Below are 22077 nucleotides of genomic sequence, written 5' to 3'. Positions count from 1 at the left end.
GCCTGCCCCGAAACCCCCCCCTCCGTACAAAAAGGTCTCGGTCCAAGGATCTTTCCCCCCCCCTCCTCCCTCCCCTCCCCCCCCTCCGAGGAGCGGCATCGCCCGTTCACCCGCACCTCGCAAACAAAGGTCGACGCGATCAGAAAGTGCTGGTCGCCAATCGGCTCGCCGCGTTTCTCGCATCCACTCGGTCCTCGTCGTCCTCCTCTGCCACACCGGACAGGCTCGCCCGGCCGCCCGCTGCGCCGAGGCCCTTGTTCTGCCCCGCACCCTGACTGTCGTCGCCCTCACCGTCCTCGGGGACGCCCATAAGACTGCCAGACACGCTGCGGTTGAGCGTGTCGGTGCGTCGTGGAACACCGCTCCATGCATCACCCTTGGGACCTTGGCTGGCTGCCACGCTGGCCCTTCTGACGGGAGGGTGAGCCTCGCGTCCCAGTCGACTCAGACCGCCAGATGCGTCAATGGCGCGGATGTCTGGTCTTACGCTCTCGAGTACGGCGAGAGCACGTCGCTCCGCTTCAATCTCGCGGATGACATATTCTCTGATGCTGAGCCGAAGGTCCGCTGCAGTCCTCGCGAACCACTTTCGGCGCTCCTGTACGAGATTTTGCGTGACACGAGTCGTCTTTTGGTAGAGGTAGGTCTCGTTTTGGCGGGCGTCATCGAGGGCTGTAATGGCCTCATCGACCTTCTCGCGCCTTACGTTGGAACTCGCCTTCAGACGATCGGCGGCATTGAGCTTGCTACGTGTGTTCTCTTGTGCCTGGAGGAATTCGCGAATGAGGATTTGGCGATTTGTGAGTGACTCCTTGACCACAAATGAGTCCTGGGAGTGGTACTGGAAAGGATCACCAATGGTGGTAGCTTCCGCAGTAGCTTGCGCAGCGTGGTAATCACCGACGGTCTGTACGATCTTGCCCAACTTACGATAGGCATTGGCGAGACCCTGATGGGGCTCTTGTATATGCATGGAGCCGAGCTTGACGCCAAAGTCGGATTCAGCCAATCCCAGACCTAGATGATATCAGACCTGCAAATGCCCGCGCGTTGTTGGGAAGGATTGACGTTGGACTTACCTCGACGAGACTTGACGAGCTTATCGACCTTGTGGCCGGCATCCATGGTTCCAAGGTAGAAGAGCTTCACAATCGGACGAGCCTCCTGGAGCTCTGGAGTGTCGTCCGGCGGGGGAGCAAACTGCTTCAGGATCTTTCTGCGCACACCCGTCGCCGGCTGCTTCATCTTTACCATGGGGCTGTAACCGAAATCGCTCTCAACGAAGAGGACCATCTCATCGTCCCTCATAAGGACTTCGTTGCTGCACACGTAGTTGAACCACCGTTGTAATAGAGCCTTAACACGGGCTTCGTCCTCGTCCGTGCCAGCGCCGGCCGAAGTCACGGCGGGCGGTACGGTAGGTACCAGGCATTCCGGGTTGGCTGAAATCAGGTGCTCCGCAAGCTTGACGAATTCGGAATGGAAACGACGTACGTCGCGGTACTGCGTGGTGCGGAACCGCGGGAGGTTGGTCTACGGCGTGTTAGGCAATCACCTTCCACCGCACAAGGGGGTTTGCTCCTTACATGAACATCGAACCGCAAGATGGGGTCCTTCTTCCCGGTGCGCTCGAGACCGGTGATCTTGGCCTGTAGCCTGAACTGAGGCTGCTGAGGCTTGCGCGGCTGTTGTTGAGCCTGACCGCCCGCGGCCGCGGGGCCACCTTGTTCTTGCGACTTTTGAGGCAGCTCAGGTCCCGGACCATCGCCGCTGGAGCGGGCTTCTGAGCCTATTTCGGTCCTCGACTCCTGTGTTTCCACCTCGGTGGTCGACTGGGTGCTGCTTGCGGTGTCTGGTCGTCTGTATTGCTGCTCGCCACCAAAGCCCTCCTGGTGGTCTTGCGGCGTTGCGTTGCCGGGACTCGGTGAGTAGTTGAAGGGGGATCCAGCCGGGTCGCCGCCGAGGTCAGCACCGAGAGATGAGAAGTTGGTCTGGTTGGGCCGGGGCGAGGAGCCTGGGGAGTTTCCCCAGGGCGATGCGCCGCTCTCTTCGTGGATAGAGGCGCTGTAATCCATGGCTACGGCGGTCTCGTTGTCGTCGTTGTTCGTCGTCTGCGAAGGCGTGCGATCGATGATGTCGTCGGGTTGCGTGGACGGATCACGACTGGCCGACAAAGCCGATGCGGGGAAGGGGGAACGGGTGTAGATGGTTATTTGGGGATTCGGCACACGAGCCCATCCATTGATCGGTGTCGGAATGCAACAGTGCTTGTCGTGGGCCGGAGGATAGTGGTACGGCTGTGTAGATGATGGTCCGTATAATCGCTCTCGTGTCGTTCGCAAGCTGAGGCGGGATGCGAGCGTGATGTCCAGAAGGCCGGGGGACCTTTTCTCCACGCAGCTGCCTTGAATTGGTTCGTAACCACCGCAGTTCAAAGCCTCAGGTACGCCGGAGGGCCACAGAGCCTACCCAAAGCCCGCGAAGCACCGCAGCCCCACTCATCCTCCGCTTCGGCTTAGCGTCCCCACGTCCTCTGGTCGCAACCTGGAAGAAGAAGCTCGGGCCAGCGCACCTAAGCACAGAAGTAAGGTACGCCTCCAGTTGCTTCCGGCCGGGTTCTGTCTCTCCTTGGGAAAAAGTGACGACACACGCGCGGCAGACACCGCGCCTAACTTACCCTGACAGCTCTCAGCTTTGACCAATAGGGACACCGGAATCCCAGCAACCTCGCAACTTCAATACTCTTTTCCAGCCTTGCGACGACGGTTATTTGACGATTGCTATCTTTACAAGGTGAAAAGGCCACCGAGACGACGGCACATAGAGGGCGCAAACCATGGCGCATATGACCAACACCTTGGCGACGGCCGAGCAGCTCTACAAGCGCAATTCCTTCAGCTCACTACCGGCCGACCTCCAGGATGTCATATTCTATGCGACGCAGTGCCTAACACAGGCTGCCGGTGTGCTACTCGACCTGCCGCAATCGACAACGGCACAGGCGAACGTCTTGCTGGCGCGATACTGGCTCGTCGAGTCGCCAATGGCAGGAGAGTTCAGCGTGAGTCGCAAGCAACACATCCCATACAACATCTCGACTTCCACTAACAAGATCTCCAGGACGTCTCCGCCGCAGCCCTCTACCTAGTCGCCAAAATGGGCCCCGTCCCACGCTCGACACGAGACGTCTCAAACGTATACGCCTACCTCCTCTCCCCAGCCTCCACCCTCTTCCGCGGCGAGCCACCAGACGACGACCCGAAGAAGCGCCCCCGCCCGGATCCGACGACGTACTACCAGACAGAAGGCGAGTACGCCGCCTTCCAGACGCGGATGCTGGCCGCCGAGGCGCGGGTCCTCTGGGCCCTGGGCTTCGACACGGCCGTGGCGCTGCCGCACGCGCTGGCCGTGACGTACCTCCAGGCGCTCGACTTCCTCGGGAAGCCGAGGGCGCAGGTGGCCGGGCGGGTGGTCGCGCACCTCAACACGGCGCTGCTGAGCCCGCAGATGCTGTATCTTACGCACCAGCCCAACGCGCTCGCGACGGCGGCGGTATATATCGCCGCCCGGGAGGCTGGGGCCAAGATGCCCGAGGTGGCGTGGTGGGAGGTTTTCGATGTCGAGAGGGAGGAGCTCGGGTTCCTTGTCGTGGGGATGAGGAGTCTTGAGGGGTGGGTGAGAGGGGTCAAAGAGACTGGAATGCTTGCTGGTGGTATGATTACCAGAGTAGGGATTGAGAGGGAGGCTAGGAGGAGGGCTGGTGAAGGGGATGAGGAAGACGAGATTATGGCGCTTATGGATCAGAAAGCGGCATAGAACAGTGATGAACTACTGGCGGCTTCGAGGGCAGAAGATTGATACCCAAACAAAAAGTTGACTTACTATGTCTTCTTTAATCCATACTGCATGTTGCCTCATCTCCAGTGTCACTTAACAGCTGGTGGGGGAGCGAGGTATCGCGATACGACAGTGGTAGCTTTGTCCCTCTCCACACTACTTGTTGAAGAAGTTGAGAATGCGAGTCGATGTCATGCTTTTTGGAGAAGCTTGACAAGTGAACAATACAAAGGGGCAAGTTGTTCTACTTGAGTAGTTACATAGCCGTAAGTGCTGTAGCTCTAATGGCGTCTTCAAGATTACCAGCTATGTGCACATTCTGGTCATATAGTGCGAACATTTACTGCTCGAATGGCAGCAACTTAGGGTGAGGGACGTGGTCCTGTGTCCATACGTATATTCACCCTAGTGAACACAATACACTGCGTAAGCGAGGAAGGTACTTGGGTCTATTTCCATCTCTACTCACCATCAATACAAGTGATTTGGGACACTTGGTCGAGGGGCTAAGGGGGCGCCAGTGGAACCCGTTCTTCCAGAGTCAAGTTGAACAATTGCTTAATCTTTTGTTCGATTCCCTATGATGGAGTCTTTTTTTCTCCTGTCCCCCCCCCCCCCCTTTCAGCACCTCAACAAAAGGCCCACTCCTACTTAGGTCGGCCAGATTGTAGGATGTTCTTCGGTTCTTTGTCTTCAGGTTGATATCACAACGAAGACATCAAAGGCATCCAGGATACCATCCTTTGGAGACAACGAGTATAGAGCCTACATACATCTGCGATTCCAAAACTCCGACGTCTGTTCAGAGGTACTCTGGTACCCAGGCGTGCCCGACAAATAAAAGGCATTCACCATGGAGTTTTCCGAGCCACACACCTTTCCCTCAGCCCACCTCTCCCCTAAAATCAACTCAACTCCAGCCTCCTACCTCTGTCCTCTCAGTCTTCATACCCCCCAACCCTAATCTCATCTACTCAGATGTCCTCTCACTCACACACACCTCCTCTCATCAACGACCTCCCCGATCCCCGATCCCTACTCAACGCACAACGCACAACTCAAAACAACCCTCCCGGACCTCACCACCACACTCTTCCAAAACGACCATCATCACCGACCTTACCCAGCTCACAACTAAACCCGTCATCACCGACCTCATCAAAGGGGCCGAGTAAACCTTCACCGGTCCGTACAGCCTCGAGGTCTACCGCATCTAGTTCTCGCATAACGTCCTGCTCACCTGTATCTACATAGTCCTCTCATATAAAGTTAACAAATCCATGTCCTCATGCAAGTCTCGCATGTCCAATGCCGACATTGCGCTTATGGAGAAGGATTTTGAGAAGATCGAGCAGATGATCAGTAGTGCTAAGATTGATGAGGTAAGTCCTTGGCGGGAGCTAAACACATGAGAGAGAAAGAGAGAGAGCCTGGCTTTCGATATCGAGGTGAAGATGGATTCTGAAGAGACGGGTCGGACTTAGAACAGAGCGCTTGGATACTGAGATGTATGCACGGGCTTGCGATGGGAGACCGATATGTCAAAGCAAACTCTACGCACATCTCACATATGACTGGTCTATAATATGAACATGGCAAGGGGGGTAAATACAAGCCCGCCCAATGATGCTTTAAGAAAAAAGGAGGTCGCTACTTTACGCCGTGGGTAGATTGGGACAACCTGAGGGTATGTCTTCCTTGCCCCCTAATACCCCGTTTCCCGTACCATACTGCGCCAGGCTTTGATTTCCTTTAGTGCCGGGTATTCCCCAGATGAACCCCATCCAAGTAAGTGAAACCAATTAACGCCGTTTCGTCTGCTACATATTCTTTCCAAGCCCATGGGTTTTCCACCACTCTTTTTCAGCCCCGTGTCTCCCTCCTGCTCTCCGTTGACAACTTCTCCCTCGTCGTTCGGGGCCTTCGTTCACAGCCTTCCGGCCATGACTTCCTTCTTGAAAATACGGACGTCCCAAACATCATAAAAATGGACGCCTTCAACGGTTTCCAGCTTGGTGTTGGCAACTATATCGGTGTCTTCATCGTCGCTGTCGCTATCCGTTTCCCATCCTGGCATGGGAAGCGGTGGGAAGCTACCCGGGGCACCTGACCCAGTGGAGGTGCCTGGGCCACCAAAGGCGCCAAAAGCAGAGCCAGCAGGCTTACTCTTGCCCTTCTTGTTTCTCTTCTCGTCGGCTTTGGCAGCCGGGGTCTGTGGTGGTGGGCGGATGATGCGCTCAACCCGGTCATCGTCGATTGAGATCCACTCGAGCTTCATGTGGGGGTGGTGGCTGAGGTTATCGACGAGGAACTTGCGGGTCTCGCGCATCACCCAGACACAGGTGTCATCGTTTCTGAACGAAATTACGTTCAACGCTCGAAGGTTTACCAGCCCTCCGAGGTGCTGCATGAATGTGTGCTAAGAGATTGATTAGTTCGGAACACGCACAACATCTCAGATAACGTACCATGGCGCGAATGCCAAGCGAGGCCGCAAGCTCTTCGAGTTGCTTCCCGCGGTTGCAAATGAGCAGCATGGCCTTCTCATCCAGATCCCAGCTCATTTGAGAATCGTTCTTGATCATCAGCCGAGTTAGTGTCGGCATGTGCTTCTTGAGAACAAGACGGCGGATCTGGTCCATGACGACATTTGTCTTGGGCGCGAAGCTCTCGGGCTTGTATTTGGACGACCGCTCGAGCATGAACAGTTCGGTGATCTGCTCCAATTGCGATGCAAATGTCAGGAAAGGCATGGACACGTTATCCGTGAAGATCTTGCGTAAGGGGAGCGGCTGTGCCTTGTTTTCCTTGGTCAACATGGTCCAGATGGGAGCTTGATTGCCGACATTTAGCAACGTCAGCCTCTTTAGCACTCTCACGTCAATGGCTGCCTTGAAGACAGAGGCCTTGACTGGGATGAGGTGAACACTAAAGGATCGCAGAGCGACGCCTCTGGTCGCCCGGATATACTCGCTGATTCTTTCGTCCTCGCCATGTGCTGTCGTGGCTATGCCGTTGACTTGCTTCTCCACTTCACGAATCTCGGCTTCAGTCGCATTCAGCTCGGACCGAACGTTCTCAATATCGCGGTAGAAGCCCTGCAACTGATTCTCGGCATATCGAATGTGGTCCCGGTCGAAAGCGCTCGTCGTGTTTCGCAAGTCCTCAAGTTTCTCCTGGAGACTTGTGGCTTCGGATAATAGGTGCTGTAGACGAGAAACCAATGTTTCAAAGTTTGCCTTTTGAGCTTCCAACGCGGCCTTTGCTCGCGCCGTGGTAGGCGATGCAGGTTCTTGAATTGACGAGCTCGTCTCTGGAGCGACAGCCTGAACCCGCTCGATCGCCTCAGCCTCGTCAGCAGCAATTGGTTCTTCCACGTTGATATCCTCGGGGTTAGAATCGGCTGCTGGCGTGGTCTTGATTTTGGCGCTGATATCTGCACCGGTAATAGAAGCTCCCGAAACCTCGACGGTCGTAGCCGGCTGAACGGTTGTTGTCGCGGCGGATGACGATCCTGCACCAGTGGAAGAGCCCGCTTCAGCTGATGTCGTGTTGTCTTTCTCTTTCGCTGCCTCCGTCGCCGCCTTCGCCTCCTCTGCTTCCAAATACTTCCGACTGGCTTTCTCGATCATCTCTAGGATTTCTTGCTTTGACCCGTCATCCGCATCGCCTTCCGCCACGCTTGCCATCAGTTTACCCGAGACCTCTCGCAATCTATTCATGAAGGCTTCGGCAGGTGAGCCAGCCTCTTGCGTATTAGCCGGGTTATCGATTTTGGCCTTTCCTTTCAAACTCTTGCGATGCTGCGACTTCTTTGCCAGGAATGGCTCCACGTCAAAGATCCTGCCCAAAACCGACTCCTGACTTTTCCTCTCTTCTTGCGCGCGAAATGCTTTTGCCGGTCCACTCGCCTCATCCCAACCGGGTGCTGATGGAAGAGGAACAACTTGAAACTCGTCATCCTGGTCCGAGTCATCAGGGTCGGTGTCAGGAGGTGGCTTTCGCGATTGCAAAGCAAGATACGTCGAGAAGGACAATTTCAGTTTCGTCAAGGTAGACGCCGAATTGCGCACACATGACTTGATTTCTGTAACAGTATCCAAGGTATCAATGTCGAGAACCACCAAAGAATTCAGCTTGCGGAACCCGCCCAGCGTTGCGGGCTCGTTGGCGGATATCCTACGCCTACTTCGGGGCGTCGGCTTCAACGCGGGCGGTAAGGGAGGGTGAGAACCAAGAGAAGATGGGTTGTACGGCGGCGGGACGTTCAAAGACATGCTTGCGAAAGGAGGAGGCGGGGGCGGTATCGAGGAAAAAGCTGGCAACGGGTCCCAATGACCTTGAGTGGATGCAGGCGGCGGTAGATTCGTCGAATACGGTAGCGGAGGGGGGATCTCGAAGAGGGACGGCCCGGCTTGCATTCGGATGTGGAGGTTCTTAAGGGTCGCAATCTGGTGTAACGCCTTGTACACAGGCCGGCTTAGCTCGACTCGGATGTTCCACCTGGTGTCCGAGCTGTCAGCGGTGACGATGCGCAAATGGAAGCCAACGCTACGTACCTGAAGGTCTCGAGGGACTTTGCATTCTTGAGGGTGAGAAATAGTAACGTGTTCATGAACTTGCCGCAGCTGGCGCTGTACAAGTACGGCTTATATGCAGCTTCCGCCTTGTCGCCGGCGCTGAGGGTATCGAGAGAAACATCGCGAAGATGCTGAGCGTAGTCGTATTCGCTCGATACGAAGGTGTCGAGGCCACCAGCCAAGCTGTCAATAGGTGAATCGAAAGATGGATCATCTTCATCGGGAAAGACGATGTGAAAGTTGCGGTATAGCTGGGCGGCAGCGAGTTCGCGAAAGTGTCTGGAGACGAGGGAGAGGCAAATCAGGTCGCTTTGGCAGCACTAGAAGGGGTCAGTTGCATTGCGGCATGGGCTGTAGGCTGAAGTGGAGGGCATACATGGCTGAAGATGTCCTTTTGGGTCTCGGGAGGAAGGTCAAGAAAGCCGAGAGGTTTGGGTGCGGGCTCAGAGGCGGTGGTGGTAGCCTTGTCGCAAGACTGGGGTGAATCCATCGTGGGCGAAGTGTGGCGCATAAGTAGGAAGAGGAGTACGGATACGCCAACTCGATTCGCGATGGGTGGAACTTGGAAAGGTCGTCGGAGGCGCAGTGAAGAGGATACCAGAGACGGAATTAAAAGTAGACTGGTGAGGACAACAAGCGAGTTTGTGGAAATGGACAGAAGACGGAGACGGGTCTACGTCTGTCCTTGTCCTCTTGTTGCGTGAGGAAATGTAAAAATAAAGGTATTGGCTTGTGCCGACCTTATGTTGGGGAGGGTGAAGAGACAGACACCCTTGGAGACATGGAGACAACGAATAACGGACAGCGGACAATGGCAAGCTGCAAGTGGACGGGAAGGAACTTGGGAATTGAATGGAAGGCGAGGCTAGGCGCGGGTAGGCGAGCAGGGGCAGAACAGAAGAATAGTTGCGACTTGCAGAAGACTGACTGCGTGACTGACTGGGAGTGGAGGAGGGGCGTCTTCGGAGGCGGAGGGTGCAGCGTCACGGTGGGAAGTGGTGGTGGTGGTGGTGGTCGGCGTTGGAGGCGAGGGGTGACGGAGCGGGCCAGCCAGACAGTGAACGATGCGCCCGCCCTCGGCCCACTGACAGCGCAAACCTACACAGTATGTACATACCTTGGGAGCCCAGGGATGGGTGGCCCATGGGCTCCAGCGTCCAGCCTAAGGGGGTGGGGCCTTACTGCGCAGGTCACTGGCAGAAAAGATGCATGGAACCTGCAGGTAAATGGGTGGTCAATGATCTCCCCGGGGTCCCTTCCCTGTGCACGGGGCCGTAGGTCGCAGCAATGCTCCACTGGCGGGCGAGCAGCTTCCCTAGAATCCCCATCACTACGGAGTACCTACTGCGTACGGGCACTATCCGCCTCGGTGATGACTAAGCGTTCAATGACAGGTTCGCTGTCTTGGGCGCTTCCATCTGCTGGTTCCAGAGGGAGAGATGAAGGCTTAGCGTCTCGCCTAGGTAAGGTATCATCCTGACGTTCAAGGGCCACCGTATCGTGGGACTCAAGGATGGCTCGCAGCAGCACGCACAGCGCGCAGCACTCTAATCCGGCCGGCTCCACCTCCCTGCCGTTGCATCTCCCGTCCAAGGTACGGAGTAGAGTCACCGTCGTCCCCTTCTTTCACTTGTCACGTGAGGCCTTTGAGGAATCCCCACCGATTGTATTCAAATGGACGGATACAAACACCTACTCGTGCCCGCCCCCACTTTTTTGGGCATTCGGGACTTATCACCCACTAAAGTGGGTGCTTTTCAGCCAAACGGCCACGTTAGCTATACGGGTACAATTATCGCAATTTATCTCTATATATTACTACTTCTACTACTTTTTATTATAATACTTAAATTTAATATTACTAAGAAGGAGCGTATATAAGTAGCTATTATAGCTATTTATAAAGACTTAGAATTATTAATTATAATAGTAGCTCGGTAATACTCTATTTTATATTAAAAGCTTAGTTAGAGGATTTCTGTTACGAAGGTAACTTTGTTTACCTTATTATTCGCCTTATTATCAATATTACGTAAGCAAACTATATACCATATTAATCTACGATTTCTATAGATTATTATAGGTATTGATTATATAAGTAATACTGCTTACATAAGCTTACGTGAGCAATGGAAAGTACTAGAAGGTAACTAAATAAGCTAGAATTCTCTCGAGACGGAATTACGTACTATAATTACGTATTCACTTACGTATACGCTTATTAATTATATTATAATTAATAAGCAATAGAATATTCTAGTAAGAGGTTTTTATGCCTATATATAGGCGTATATTTACCTACTTAGACCTTTTGTTAAGTAAGTAACTTCTTATATAGTAATTTAACTATATTACTCTTTTTATTATAAAAACCTCTTTTATATACGCTTATTTCCCCTATACTTATATATTCCTACTTCTATATGAATATTCACTTTCTATATTCTTTATAAGAATATCCCGCATTACCTCGTTAAAGCTATACGTGCTAGAATAATCTATTTATAAAGAGGTATTTAAATATTTTACTATTTTTTTAGTATTTAAAAAGATAAGTATTTACTTATATAATCTATAAATTATACTTAAAAAGATCCGTAATCGTAGCTATAATTCTTAACTAATTATACTACTTTTTTAGGGGCTAAGTTTTTATTATTTATTATATTTATAATTATTTAAAAACTTTATTACGTTACTTAGTATTTATAAGAGGATATAAATATTTTTAATAAAGAGATTTAGTACTTAACTAATAAGGCTTTTTTATTTAAGTAAATCTTAAGCAGTTTATTTATAAAGTACTTATATAAGGCTCTAAGTTCTTCTAAATAAAAAAAGACCTCGGCTTAACTTAGCTAGCTTAATAAATAAATAGAGCCCGTAAATAGGGTAAGAATAGTTAGTTATAAACTAAAGAAATTATTATAATAAAGGGCGGTTAATATATAATTAAATAAAAATAAGTATTTAAAATTATTAAAATAATAGCTCTTATTAAAATAATAAATACGAAGATCTATTTAATTATTAAAAAAGAGGCTTTTAAAAAAAAAAAAGCTAAAAAAAATAAGGAATATTAGTTAGTTTTAATTTTTATATATAATTAACGGTCTAGATAATAAGTAGTTATTAAAAAGGGGGTAGTTATAGTTTATATATAATAGTATATAATTAATAATTATCTACCCGTTTGGCTAAGGAGGCCGTTTGGCTAAAAAGCACCTACTTTAGTGGGTAATGAGTCCCGAATGCCTAAAAAAGTGGGGGCGGGCACGAGTACCCTTCATAGACATGTCTCGTCCCCCTCTTTATCAACGTGTCGCGGTTCCGGTTCCGGTTCAACTGTCCCAGCTTTCGTCTTCTATCTCTAAGCCCTTTGCCGTGCGACTACCAAGTGAAAGGAAACCACACACTGTTGTCGCATACATTGTTAAATACTCTGCGCGTACCCATAATCTCAAACTCACATCCAGGCCTCTTCTTCTCAAAAGAGTATTTGCTCTGCAGCTTCCCGACATGATAACATTGGCAAATTAGACGGCCATTACAAGAGGCTGAGAGAAACATAAGCGATGTAGTCTTGGCTACGGTAAGTTTTTACGGCAGCTTACGTTTGCCGTCTGCTAGTGTCGCATCTCCGCGGTAGACATGGTTCTTTACGGGGCGCAATGACGCCCATGTGGAGAAGGGGCAGCATCAGGAAGTCTCAATTCCCTGGATAGGTACTCATTTTACTTTAGTCACTTGTAGAAACCCGGTATTGGGGTTTGAAACGGTCTTTTCAACGGCGTACCTGCTGATGGAAGACGCCTTATTCTAGCACAATAGATGGGATGCTGATGGTAAGGTAGAGGTAGAGAAGAGAATCCGATACCAGGCAGCCGCCATGTACAAGTAAGACAGGTTCAGCGCTAGACTTGGCGCAAGCGTGAGGCGACGATCGGCCTTAGCGCATCCGCTCCAAGGGGAAATCCCCACAATCCCCCACTAGCAGGGCTGGGCTGTGCCGACTGATCCAGCCCAGCCCGCCTTCTTACCTTTTTATTTCTTACTACGTACCACCAATGCTGCGTATGTATGTACTCTCCAATCTCAGGTACCATTCTCCTCACGAGATACTTGTGACCCTAGCAGCAGAGGCCAGACCTTCAAGCTGCAGTACTGGGCTGAGCAGAGTGTCAGCCATGTGCAGATGAAATTTCGTCCCTTGGTGTAGGTACTGGTATCCGTACCTTGAAGTCTTGGACAAGAACTGCAAATTCAGACGGGGCGAGGCATGGGTATGGGTGCCGTGCCTGGCCCTGGCGTTCCCAAGTCTACCATATCTGTGGCCCCATGCTCCTTTGTCTTTCCCATCTCTTCTATTTTAAATCAAGCAGATACCCGTCGCTCTCCCTCAAAGCTCATCCCACCCCTTGCTGCTTGCTGTTTCCTGATCTGTGTTTGCGCGCTTGTGCTGCTTTGCGAACCTGGAAAGAGGGACATACCCTACCTTTTTACGGATACTTCGTACAGCTGCGTCCAACCAACCTTTGGGTCGAGTCCGAGTTTGGCCCCGGTTCCTGCAAAACCTTGTTGGGCTTCTCTTCTCACGCCTCTCCTTTCCCCATTGCCCCTCTTCCTCCTTCTCGTCAATTCGTACTTTGTACGGCTACCGTAACTTAACTCATTCATCCTTCTCTTGTCCACTGTCGTTCCCATCCCCGTCCCTGTCACGGCTAAGCTTCTCGCGTCCCGCGCCTGCCAGCCTCCGGCCTCCGACCCGGTGGGCCTACCAGACGGCCCCGTTCCTGTTGCCTGCCTGGCCTGACCACCAGTGTCACTGCCTGAGGCGAGCTTGCGTTCCCATCCTCGCCTTGTTTGCACCGGCAATCAACCCGAAGGCTGAGAGCTTCGCCACAATCCAACATCTCTCAACTCCCCACGTCCATCTCTGTACGTATTGGCATCAGCTTGCTACAGAGGTACAGAAACGCTGTACCATTACACTTGTCCGTGGCCGAGCCATCTTCCAGCCAATCCTTCACTGGGCTAGCATTCGTTTCCGCTCCACGGCCACACCAATAGCCACACATTTAGCTTACTCTCTTTCGTACCTCGAGTACTATTACCGTGGCAGCAATCACATTTATACAAAGCTTTCTGCAGTACCCCTCCAACTCATTTATCTGTTTCGTCAGACCCCTGGTCGATTGCTCGACACACTCGCCCGTTCTCTACAGATCCAGCCCGGCAGCGATATCATCACTTTGCTCTTGACAACCCCGCCGCGCAAAAGTCCCAATCGCCTCTAGGGCTCCGTGACTCAGTCACAAAAGCCTGCCTGCTGCCTATTGCTCAATTGGGACATCGCGCCGCGATCAACACGAACTAGATTGGTGGGGTAAACACCAATAATCGACAGTCGTTTGTTTCATCCATCATTTATACAAACCATCTGTTCGCACTTCTCATCCCCTTGAGCTGTGGCACACCACCAACTCTCGCCTTTCGTTCGGCCCCCCTCATTCAAGCCCCGAGACTCAACCATGGCCGACGTCGAGGAGCCCAAGTTCAACTCTTTGGCTGAAAGAATTGCCGCCCTCAACCAGCAAAAGAATTTCCAAGCACCAGAAGCGAAGGCTAAGAGGCCACCTCCTCCACCGCCGCCAACAAATCGCCCTGTTCCACGCAGTCAGACGCTCCCCGTCACCCAGACGAATGGACTTCCCACGCCGCAGAAAAGTCCCTCGATCCCACCTCGACCGAACAAGGCCGCCGCACCGGCAAAGCCCGCCCCACCACCGTTACCGCGACGAACCACCGATTCATCCCAAGTCGAATCGTCAACCTCACCAGCCCCCCGGGATCGCATTGCACCTCCACCCTTGCCAACTCGTTCTTCGACCCAGCAAATCTCACCAGCTCTACCCCCTCGGAGGCCATCTACACAACAATTGACGGTTCGCCGTAACTCAAATGCCTCCGAAATTTCGAACCTGTCGTCTCTCTCCCTGAACCAAACTGTATCCTCGGCAACCAGTGTTCACTCGATTGATGGCCCAACACGAAAGCTGCCTCCCACCCTGGATCAGGCAAAGCTACCACCCTTGCCACCGACCAAGAGGGAGCGAGAAGCTGCCCAAGCAAAGGAAGCCGCTGCTCAGCAGCCCAAGTTCCCTCTGGTTTCGGTCAAGTCATCGCCCGCAATCCGACAGATTGAGCCTCCTCAGAGACCAGTACTACCCCCTCGATTAACCTCAAAATCAACCACCCAGCAAGTCCACCGACACACGCTGGAGGAAGAAGAACCAGCAAAGCCACGAAGATTACCACCACCGCCAGCGGCCTACGTTAAGCCACCGCCCCCGACGACAAACCTGGATCAACAAGCCAACGACCGGCCGCCACTGCCAGGGAGACGACCAACTCCGAATGATGACGCACCTCCTCCTGTTCCTCTCAGCTCCCGGCCAAGCGCTGCGCAAATCGAGGCGGTCTCGGCCAGAGTGGTTGAGCGTGCAAACGACTGTCTGATTTGTCGCGACTTTTCCGGGCCGGATGGTGTCGCCGCCCAATACCCCATACACGTACTCCCTCGGAACGATCCAGTAGGCTTCTTGGCTCAAATGCTCTGCGGGCCCTTTGCATCACTCACAGACAAGGCGCGGGCAATTTTCACGTGGTTTCACCATAATATCGCTTATGACTGCGCAGCCTTCTTCGGTAATAACATCAGGGGTCGCTCGGGAGCTGAAACGATTCTCATGGGCAAAGCGGTCTGTTCAGGATATGCAGACACATACAGAGAAATCGCCACTCGCGCGGGTCTGGAGTGTATCACGGTGGTGGGCCACGGGAAAGGGTATGGATATACCGCGCTGAAGAAGGGGGAGCGTCCGCCGCCGAAGAAGGCTGACGGCCATGCGTGGAATGCGGTACGAATCGACGGCGGGGAGTGGAAATTGCTCGATGCCTGCTGGGGTGCCGGCAACGTGTCTGATGTGACGAAAGAATACACCAAGTCATTCAAGCCGCACGAGTTCACTCGAAGAAACGACATTTTTGGACTATCGCATTATCCAAGCGACGACAGGCATTTCTTCCGACCCGACGGCAGGGTGCCCTCTTGGGAGGAATACTACATTGGCCCAGTACACGGCGACAAACCCATCGTCTACACGCACGCGTACGAAGAGGGCGTTTGGGACCACACCGTCGAACCCAAGGAGCTCCAGATCCCCGTCCACAGCGGCCAGGTCGTGCGCTTCCAGTGGTCCAACAAGTGCGAGCACTGGACCTCGGAGAAGCACGGCAAGGGGAAGCCCCCGCTACTGTTCCTCAGCATCAAGGGGCGAGACGGCCGCAAGGACGACATGGTGCCCCTTCAGACGGACGGGTTCTGGCACTGGGCCGACGTCAACGCCATCGACCTCGGCGCGCCGGGCCAGAGCGTTAGCGTGGCCATGATCACCACGATTGATGGGCAGGACGCCAGGGGCATGACGGCTGACTACTACTTCTCCAAGAAGGGGAGGTGCGGCATGGCTTGGACGTTCCTCATGAAGTGGGAGCTCATTTGATGATGAAGGGGCGACCGACGCATGAGAAATGAGGAGGGGGTTTCTATTGATGACTGTGACGGCCGAACATTATATCGTTTATAAATAATGATAATGGGACTCTTTTGGATCACACCCCGTGCCTTGAATTTTGGCTTTCTGGGGGTTCTATTTTCGACTCGTTTACTTTGGTGCTGATGTGCAATGTAGGTCGACTCCATTCAGGGGTCAGGCACGGGGTTTATGTCTTGAGCTGAGCACTGCTAAGGTATGAGACGAAACATGGCCAAAGTGACACGAAGCGATGATTTTATCGATTGATTACAAACTCTACATCTAATGGGTATCTTGCAATTTTATCAGACACTTTGTCTCACAAAGCCCAGTCTATCTAACTGACCATTAATCCCTACACACTCTCTCCGCCTCATCAAAGTTCCAACTTTTGCCACTTGCGCAAGCGGCCTCCGTACCGGTATATCAACGCCGGCACGGGGATGAGCGCAACGGCAATGAACCCCAACAGACTGTTGCCCCACCCGAGGCCGAGGGCGTCGTACATGGACGGTCCCGCCATGGGCAAGAAGGCGGCGACGACGCTGCGAAACACCGTAAAGGCCGCCATGCCGGAGGCGGCGTAGGCCGGGTAGGCGTCGATGACGTAGGCCTGGATGGGCTGCCAGATGCCGAGGATGGCGATGCCGAACGGCAGCAGGCCGACGACGGGGGCGGCCCAGTGGGTGTGGAACTGGGCGGTCCAGCCGTACCAGAAAAAGGTGACGGGGAGGAGGGCGGCGAAGTAGATGCAGTCGGGCAGGCGCATCTCGGGCTCGTAGACGCCGTTGTTGGCCTTTGTCATGCGGACGACGGTGCGGTCGGAGAGGAGGGTGAAGCAGGCCATGCCGATGAGGTAGCCCAGGCCGAGGGGGATGTAGACGAGCCCCGTGGTGCCGACGGAGAAGCCGTAGGTGGAGGAGAAGACGAGGGGGATGGTGCTGAAGAGGAGGTAGAGGACGCCGTAGGCGAAGGCGCAGTAGAGGCTGACGCTGAAGAGGATGGGGGAGAGGAAGAGCATCTTGATGGGGCGGACGAGGCCGCGGAGGAGGACCTGGGAGATGGACTTCGGCGCGGCGCCCGGGGCGGTGTCGTCGTAGACGCTACGGAGCTCGGGGCGGTTCAGTTCTCTGCGGAGGCGCGCGACTTTGCGGTCGATGAGGACGCGGGGGTTGGTCTCCTGGTTGAAGACGGCGATGACGAGAGCCATGGGCGTGGCGGCGATGAAGGCGATCCACGAGCACCAGCGCCAGCCGACGTCCTGGGCGACGAAGGCGCCGACGATGGGAGCGATTGTCGGGCCGACGAGGGGTCCCACCATCCAGATGGAGATTGCGGTGCCGCGCTCGGCGATGGGGATCATGTCCGCGATGACGCCGCCGCCGATGGCGAGGCAGCCGGAGCCGCCCATGCCCGTGAGGAAGCGAAACACGATGAGGGAGTCGAGCGTGGGCGCGAGGGCGCAGCCTATGAGCCAGGCGCAGAAGAAGAAGTTTGCCGCCGTGAGGACGGGGCGGCGGCCGTACATTTCGGAGAGGGGCGCGAGGATCAGGGGACCGACGGCGTAGCCTAGGAGGTAGATGCTCACGGGCAGCGTTCCGAGGGTGAGGTCTGCGTTGCCGTAGTCCTCGTTGAGGTACTCGATGGCGGGGGCGAGGATGGACGAGGCGAAGGGGGTCATGAAGGTGATGCCGGCCAGGAACCAGATGATGATCCACTTGCGGCGGCGGGGGAAGTTCATGGGCATGGCCGGGTCGTCTTGGGAGTCCCAGCCGACGAGGCCATTGTCGAGGTCGGAGACGGGGTGGATTGTGGGAGGGAGCTGCTCCTTTTCCTTTTTGCGGCGTGAGGAGGCCAGGCTTGCTATGCGGGAGAGGCGACTTTTCGCGCTGGCGTGGGAGTGTCCTGTATGTATGCGCTCGACGACGATGTCCTGGAGATGGAGTTAGCGCAGAACGAGTATCATAAAGTATAAATGACATTACGTTGTAACGGAATTGGGCACTCCTAGAGAAGTCATAGGAGAAGACAAATAAAGTGCCAATGGCCATTGAGCCTTGGCAAACTCTTAAGCAGGCGCAAAAGTCCTGCCAAGGAACATCTGCAGAGAATATGGAAACTCACCTCCTGGTACGGCTCGCTGTCGGGCGTATCCTCAACATCGTCGAAGCTCTTTCTCTCTTCCATTTCAGTCTTTTCACCCTTTTCCAAATCGCTTGATGCGTTGAAGTTTTGCCGAGTGTCCCGTTCCGTCAGGGTGCCCTGCTCCGAAGAGGATCCTCGGTGCCCGTGGGCGCCGGCCGGCGTCTCCACGTCCTTCTCGGACGTCATTCTTGGCTGACAAAAGTGGATGATGCCTATGAATGAGCAGTCGGTGAAAAGATTGATCAAAGTAGTTGGAAGTGATACCACTTGAAATTGAAAAGTAGGAAGGAGGGGGTTTTGTAGGTGAAAGGAGAATGAATAGGAAATTGAGAATGAGGATGGGAAAGAGCAATGGGCCCGGAAGTAGTAGCCGGCGGGAGGAGCAAGCACGTATCCGCGTGCCTGGCGTATCTATCCACTTAGCAATAATACCTACTCAGTTGCGGTGCCGTGACTCTACGGCGTGAGCAGTAAGGAAAACTGCTCTAGTAATTCTAACCCGAGACCCCCCTCTCCTCTCCTTTCCTTTCCCCCCCAGTTGCCGCATCTACCCTTGTGTACTGCGTACTATGTGTAGGGAAGGGCGCGAGGGCGAGGCAAGGGCGACGATCAGTTGAGGTGAATGGTGTAACGTTATTCGACCAGTACTGTCCAAAGTCCCCATCTCCATCATCTTTCGGCCGACCCCCCCTTGCGACTTGCAGGCTAAACCTGCAGGAAAGTGCGTTTTAGCCTCTCTTCCGCCGCCGGGGTTTTCGCTCCCCTCTGCGTCCTCTGAGTCGGGGCTAGTAACTCCAGATTTTTATCTCCGTACCCGCTTCGAGACGGGCATAGTTGGGGTCTGGGGGATCGGGGATTGGGGGGGCACATAGTATGGATACACAAAGAACGAGAAGAATGCAGGTTGAGTCTACCTTAGGTAGGGTGTGGTGGACCTCTGAGACGAAGGTACACACTAAGGACAAGCAACCTCGGATCTTGTCTCTCAGTGATGGGCGGTGACGGCGACGGGAGAGTCTAGGACGCGGGGTTCGTTGGAGACGGAGCCGTGGATTATCCATGGAGATCCGCAACGGAACAATGGGATTGGGGCTGACCACCAATACGGCAAATCGGCAGTGTTGGGCATTCCGTCATCTCTTTGCCGTGGCATGCTTAATTCCGCGTTTTCTGCTTTAGTTTCCGCAGCTGGTGGTCATTGGTTGCGAGCTGGAATAGTGTTTGTAAGCTTCATGTACTTATCTAAGGTAGATAGCTGTCACGGCGGAATTGTGCGTTGTTTCAAATGCATATACAGCTGTAGTGTAAGTACCTATAAGCGAGAAGACTGCTAGGAAATAAAGGATGAAGTTCCAGTTACCAATGCAACAAGAGCCTTAGAGTTTGTAATCAATCAACTGTAGAGATAGAGTTCATCTAGAATTGGTAGACTATGGATACTACAGACTCAACCACTGGTCAATGCGCCGCCTCTCCAGTACTCAAGAGCCAAGTCTCGCACAGACCAAAGGCTGCAACAGCTGCAACAGCCTGCAAGTGCAATGAGGTGGAAGGTTGTAACTTGTAACCGTTCCCCGGCTCCACTTCGGTTGCTGATTCCTCGCCTTCCTTTCCTGACGCTCCGTGAACCTCCACAGCCCACTGCCGCACTGCGTATCTGCCCCGCAGCCTTCCGGAAAGCCCAGTGCCCACATGGGAAAGTTCAGCGTGGTTTCCACACTCTATCCGTCCGCATACTCCAAAAAAAGAAGACAGGAAAAGGGAAAGCCACCATCCGATTACGCGCCCCCCCTGGAAGTGAGTGGGGACCTCTTTCTCCAAACTGACGAAGCCCTCCTCCACCTTCTGCAACTGTGTCCCATCGCAAAACCTTTGACGTTGCGATCTTTCTCTTCTTTCCATTGTTGCAGCTTCAACCACTCTTTCCCAAAAACAAAACCACCTGCGCACCTGTCTACTCACCTTGCGCACAGGAGTACGATGCAATCGCACCACAGCCAAGCCTAGGCTCCTACAAGAAGTAAAGGAAACGCTACCGGAACTGAACAGAGCTGCTGGTACCACAACCACCCGCGGTGGGCGCGTTCTTGCCTGCAAAACCCGACGATACCACAGCCCAAGATGGCTTCCTCCTCAACCTCCTCTCCGACCCTCACCCGAACCGAGACTCTGAGCCTGGGAGCCCTCTCCTTTGCCGCAGTCGCAGTCCTCCTCAATGCCTTCCAGGGCGAGGGCGAGCCCCTGATAGCGTCACTGGCACTCTCAGTCCTGGCCTTTGCGCTGGCCTACTCCATGATCCGATGGCTTGGCCCGGTCTTCAAACAGGCCGGCTTCAAGGGTCGCGACCTCTCAAAGCACCACCGCCCTGAGCTGCCCGAGTGCATGGGTGCCGTCTGCGCTGCCGTCTACCTACTCGTCGTCATCGTCTTCATCCCCTTCCCCTTCTACAAGGACATTGTTGCCGCCACTAGCGGTGGTGGAAACAGGGACGTTGTATTCCAGGTCGAGCACGTACAGCAGGGACGATTTCTTCATCGCTTCCCCCATAGCAAGGTCGGCCTACCTCGTCTCTCCTTGAGCGCAACGCCACGAGAGATCATTTACTGACACATCCCAAACTGCCAGCTCGCCTCCTACCTTTCCGCAATCATCTCCCTCCAGACGACCGCCCTCCTAGGCATCGGCGACGACCTCTTCGACATCCGATGGCGACACAAGTGGTGGATCCCAGGCCTGGCCTCGGTCCCCATCCTCGTAATCTACTTTGTCGACTTTGGCGTCACCTCCATCGTCATCCCGATCCCCCTCCAGCCCTACCTCGGCGAGCTCTTCGACCTCGGCGTCCTCTACTACATCTACATGTCCTGCATCGCAATGTTCTGCCCTCAGTCCATCAACATGCTCGCAGGCATCAACGGCATCGAGGTCTCCCAGTGCATCGTCGTCTCCCTCCTCCTCGTCCTGAACGACTGCCTCTACCTCTTCACGCCCTACCCCCACCCGGCCACCGACTCCCACCTCTTCTCCCTCTACCTCCTCCTCCCCTGGCTCGGCGTCTCCTTCGCCCTCGTCCTGCACAACTGGTACCCCGCCAAGGTCTTCGTCGGCGACACCTACTGCTACTTCTCCGGCATGGTCTTCGCCACCGTCGGCATCCTCGGCCACTTCTCAAAGACGCTCGGCCTCCTCCTCGTCCCCCAGCTCTTCAACTTCCTCTACTCGACGCCCCAAATCTTTGGCCTCATCCCCTGCCCTCGTCACCGCTTGCCCCGATTCAACGCTCGCACCGGCCTCCTCGAGACGAGTAAGACGCCTTGGAGCCCCGAACGCCAACCCCGGCCCCTCGTCGCGCAAGGACTGCACCTGCTCGCCAAGTTGCGCCTTCTGGAAGTTACAGTGGACGAAAAGGGCCGCTTCGTGGAGACGAGCAACTTCACCCTGCTCAACCTGTGGCTCGTCTGGAGAGGTCCCCTGAGAGAGGACCGCCTCGCGTGGGAGGTCACCTTCCTCCAGCTCTTTGTCGGCCTGTTTGGCCTCTTTGTTCGCCATCGCCTCGCTCTGCTCATCTTTAAGGAGGATAACTGGGGTATGACGACCAAGAGATACTGAGTAAACATGCCGTGTGTTATGGGCCTTACAAAAGACCTCTGGACCTCGCACGTTTAACAATTTTCATCAATCCTGGAACCGCGTTCCATCCGGATTTTTTTGCCTCATTTTCTTGTCTGGATTTCGCATCGCAATGGGGGACGGACGGCATGGCTAGGAGAGCCGTATGTCTGTACTATACCGAAAGAATTGGTTGGAGGTTTGAAATTGAGATACCCTGTAAGAGTACCTGGCGGGTATGTAAGACCCGAGATCGACACTCTTGAGAGATGGTCGATAAAATCAAGATAGAATTGCAAAAGTCACAT

At 53.9% G+C, this 22077-nt stretch overlaps 7 protein-coding genes across 7 annotated transcripts; 4 read left to right on the top strand and 3 right to left on the bottom strand.

Moving 5' to 3' along the window:
• Window positions 1-139: 139 nt before the first annotated feature.
• On the bottom strand, window positions 140-2465 carry CLUP02_17598 (PX domain-containing protein; the record flags this gene model as incomplete). The annotated part of the gene is made up of 3 exons (XM_049296506.1): window positions 140-1017; window positions 1080-1533; window positions 1587-2465. Coding segments are annotated over 3 exons (2211 nt in total), but the record flags the coding sequence as incomplete, so codon positions are not given.
• Window positions 2466-2836: 371 nt separating this feature from the next.
• On the top strand, window positions 2837-3816 carry CLUP02_17597 (cyclin domain-containing protein; the record flags this gene model as incomplete). Its single annotated transcript, XM_049296505.1, has 2 exons — window positions 2837-3061; window positions 3121-3816. The coding sequence occupies 2 exons, from the start codon at window positions 2837-2839 to the stop codon at window positions 3814-3816; spliced, it is 921 nt and encodes a 306-aa protein (XP_049137729.1).
• A 305-nt stretch (window positions 3817-4121) lies between these two features.
• Window positions 4122-5012, top strand: CLUP02_17596 (uncharacterized protein; the record flags this gene model as incomplete). Its single annotated transcript, XM_049296504.1, has 4 exons — window positions 4122-4204; window positions 4319-4382; window positions 4493-4663; window positions 4725-5012. 4 exons carry the CDS (start codon window positions 4122-4124, stop codon window positions 5010-5012), a joined length of 606 nt encoding a protein of 201 aa, XP_049137728.1.
• Window positions 5013-5764: 752 nt separating this feature from the next.
• On the bottom strand, window positions 5765-8928 carry CLUP02_17595 (F-box domain-containing protein; the record flags this gene model as incomplete). The annotated part of the gene is made up of 4 exons (XM_049296503.1): window positions 5765-6241; window positions 6306-8340; window positions 8397-8737; window positions 8794-8928. 4 exons carry the CDS (start codon window positions 8926-8928, stop codon window positions 5765-5767), a joined length of 2988 nt encoding a protein of 995 aa, XP_049137727.1.
• Window positions 8929-13948: 5020 nt separating this feature from the next.
• Window positions 13949-15982, top strand: CLUP02_17594 (transglutaminase-like superfamily protein; the record flags this gene model as incomplete). Its single annotated transcript, XM_049296502.1, has 1 exon — window positions 13949-15982. One exon carries the CDS (start codon window positions 13949-13951, stop codon window positions 15980-15982), a length of 2034 nt encoding a protein of 677 aa, XP_049137726.1.
• A 409-nt stretch (window positions 15983-16391) lies between these two features.
• Window positions 16392-18346, bottom strand: CLUP02_17593 (major facilitator superfamily transporter; the record flags this gene model as incomplete). The annotated part of the gene is made up of 2 exons (XM_049296501.1): window positions 16392-17948; window positions 18140-18346. The coding sequence occupies 2 exons, from the start codon at window positions 18344-18346 to the stop codon at window positions 16392-16394; spliced, it is 1764 nt and encodes a 587-aa protein (XP_049137725.1).
• A 1935-nt stretch (window positions 18347-20281) lies between these two features.
• CLUP02_17592 (glycosyltransferase family 4) lies at window positions 20282-21769 on the top strand (the record flags this gene model as incomplete). The annotated part of the gene is made up of 2 exons (XM_049296500.1): window positions 20282-20713; window positions 20786-21769. The coding sequence occupies 2 exons, from the start codon at window positions 20282-20284 to the stop codon at window positions 21767-21769; spliced, it is 1416 nt and encodes a 471-aa protein (XP_049137724.1).
• Between the last annotated feature and the right edge of the window lie 308 nt (window positions 21770-22077).

The sequence above is a fragment of the Colletotrichum lupini genome, chromosome 10, assembly GCF_023278565.1.
Source record: "Colletotrichum lupini chromosome 10, complete sequence".
NCBI classification, from domain to species: Eukaryota; Fungi; Ascomycota; class Sordariomycetes; order Glomerellales; family Glomerellaceae; genus Colletotrichum; species Colletotrichum lupini.
This window is presented reverse-complemented; position numbering and strand designations above follow the sequence as displayed.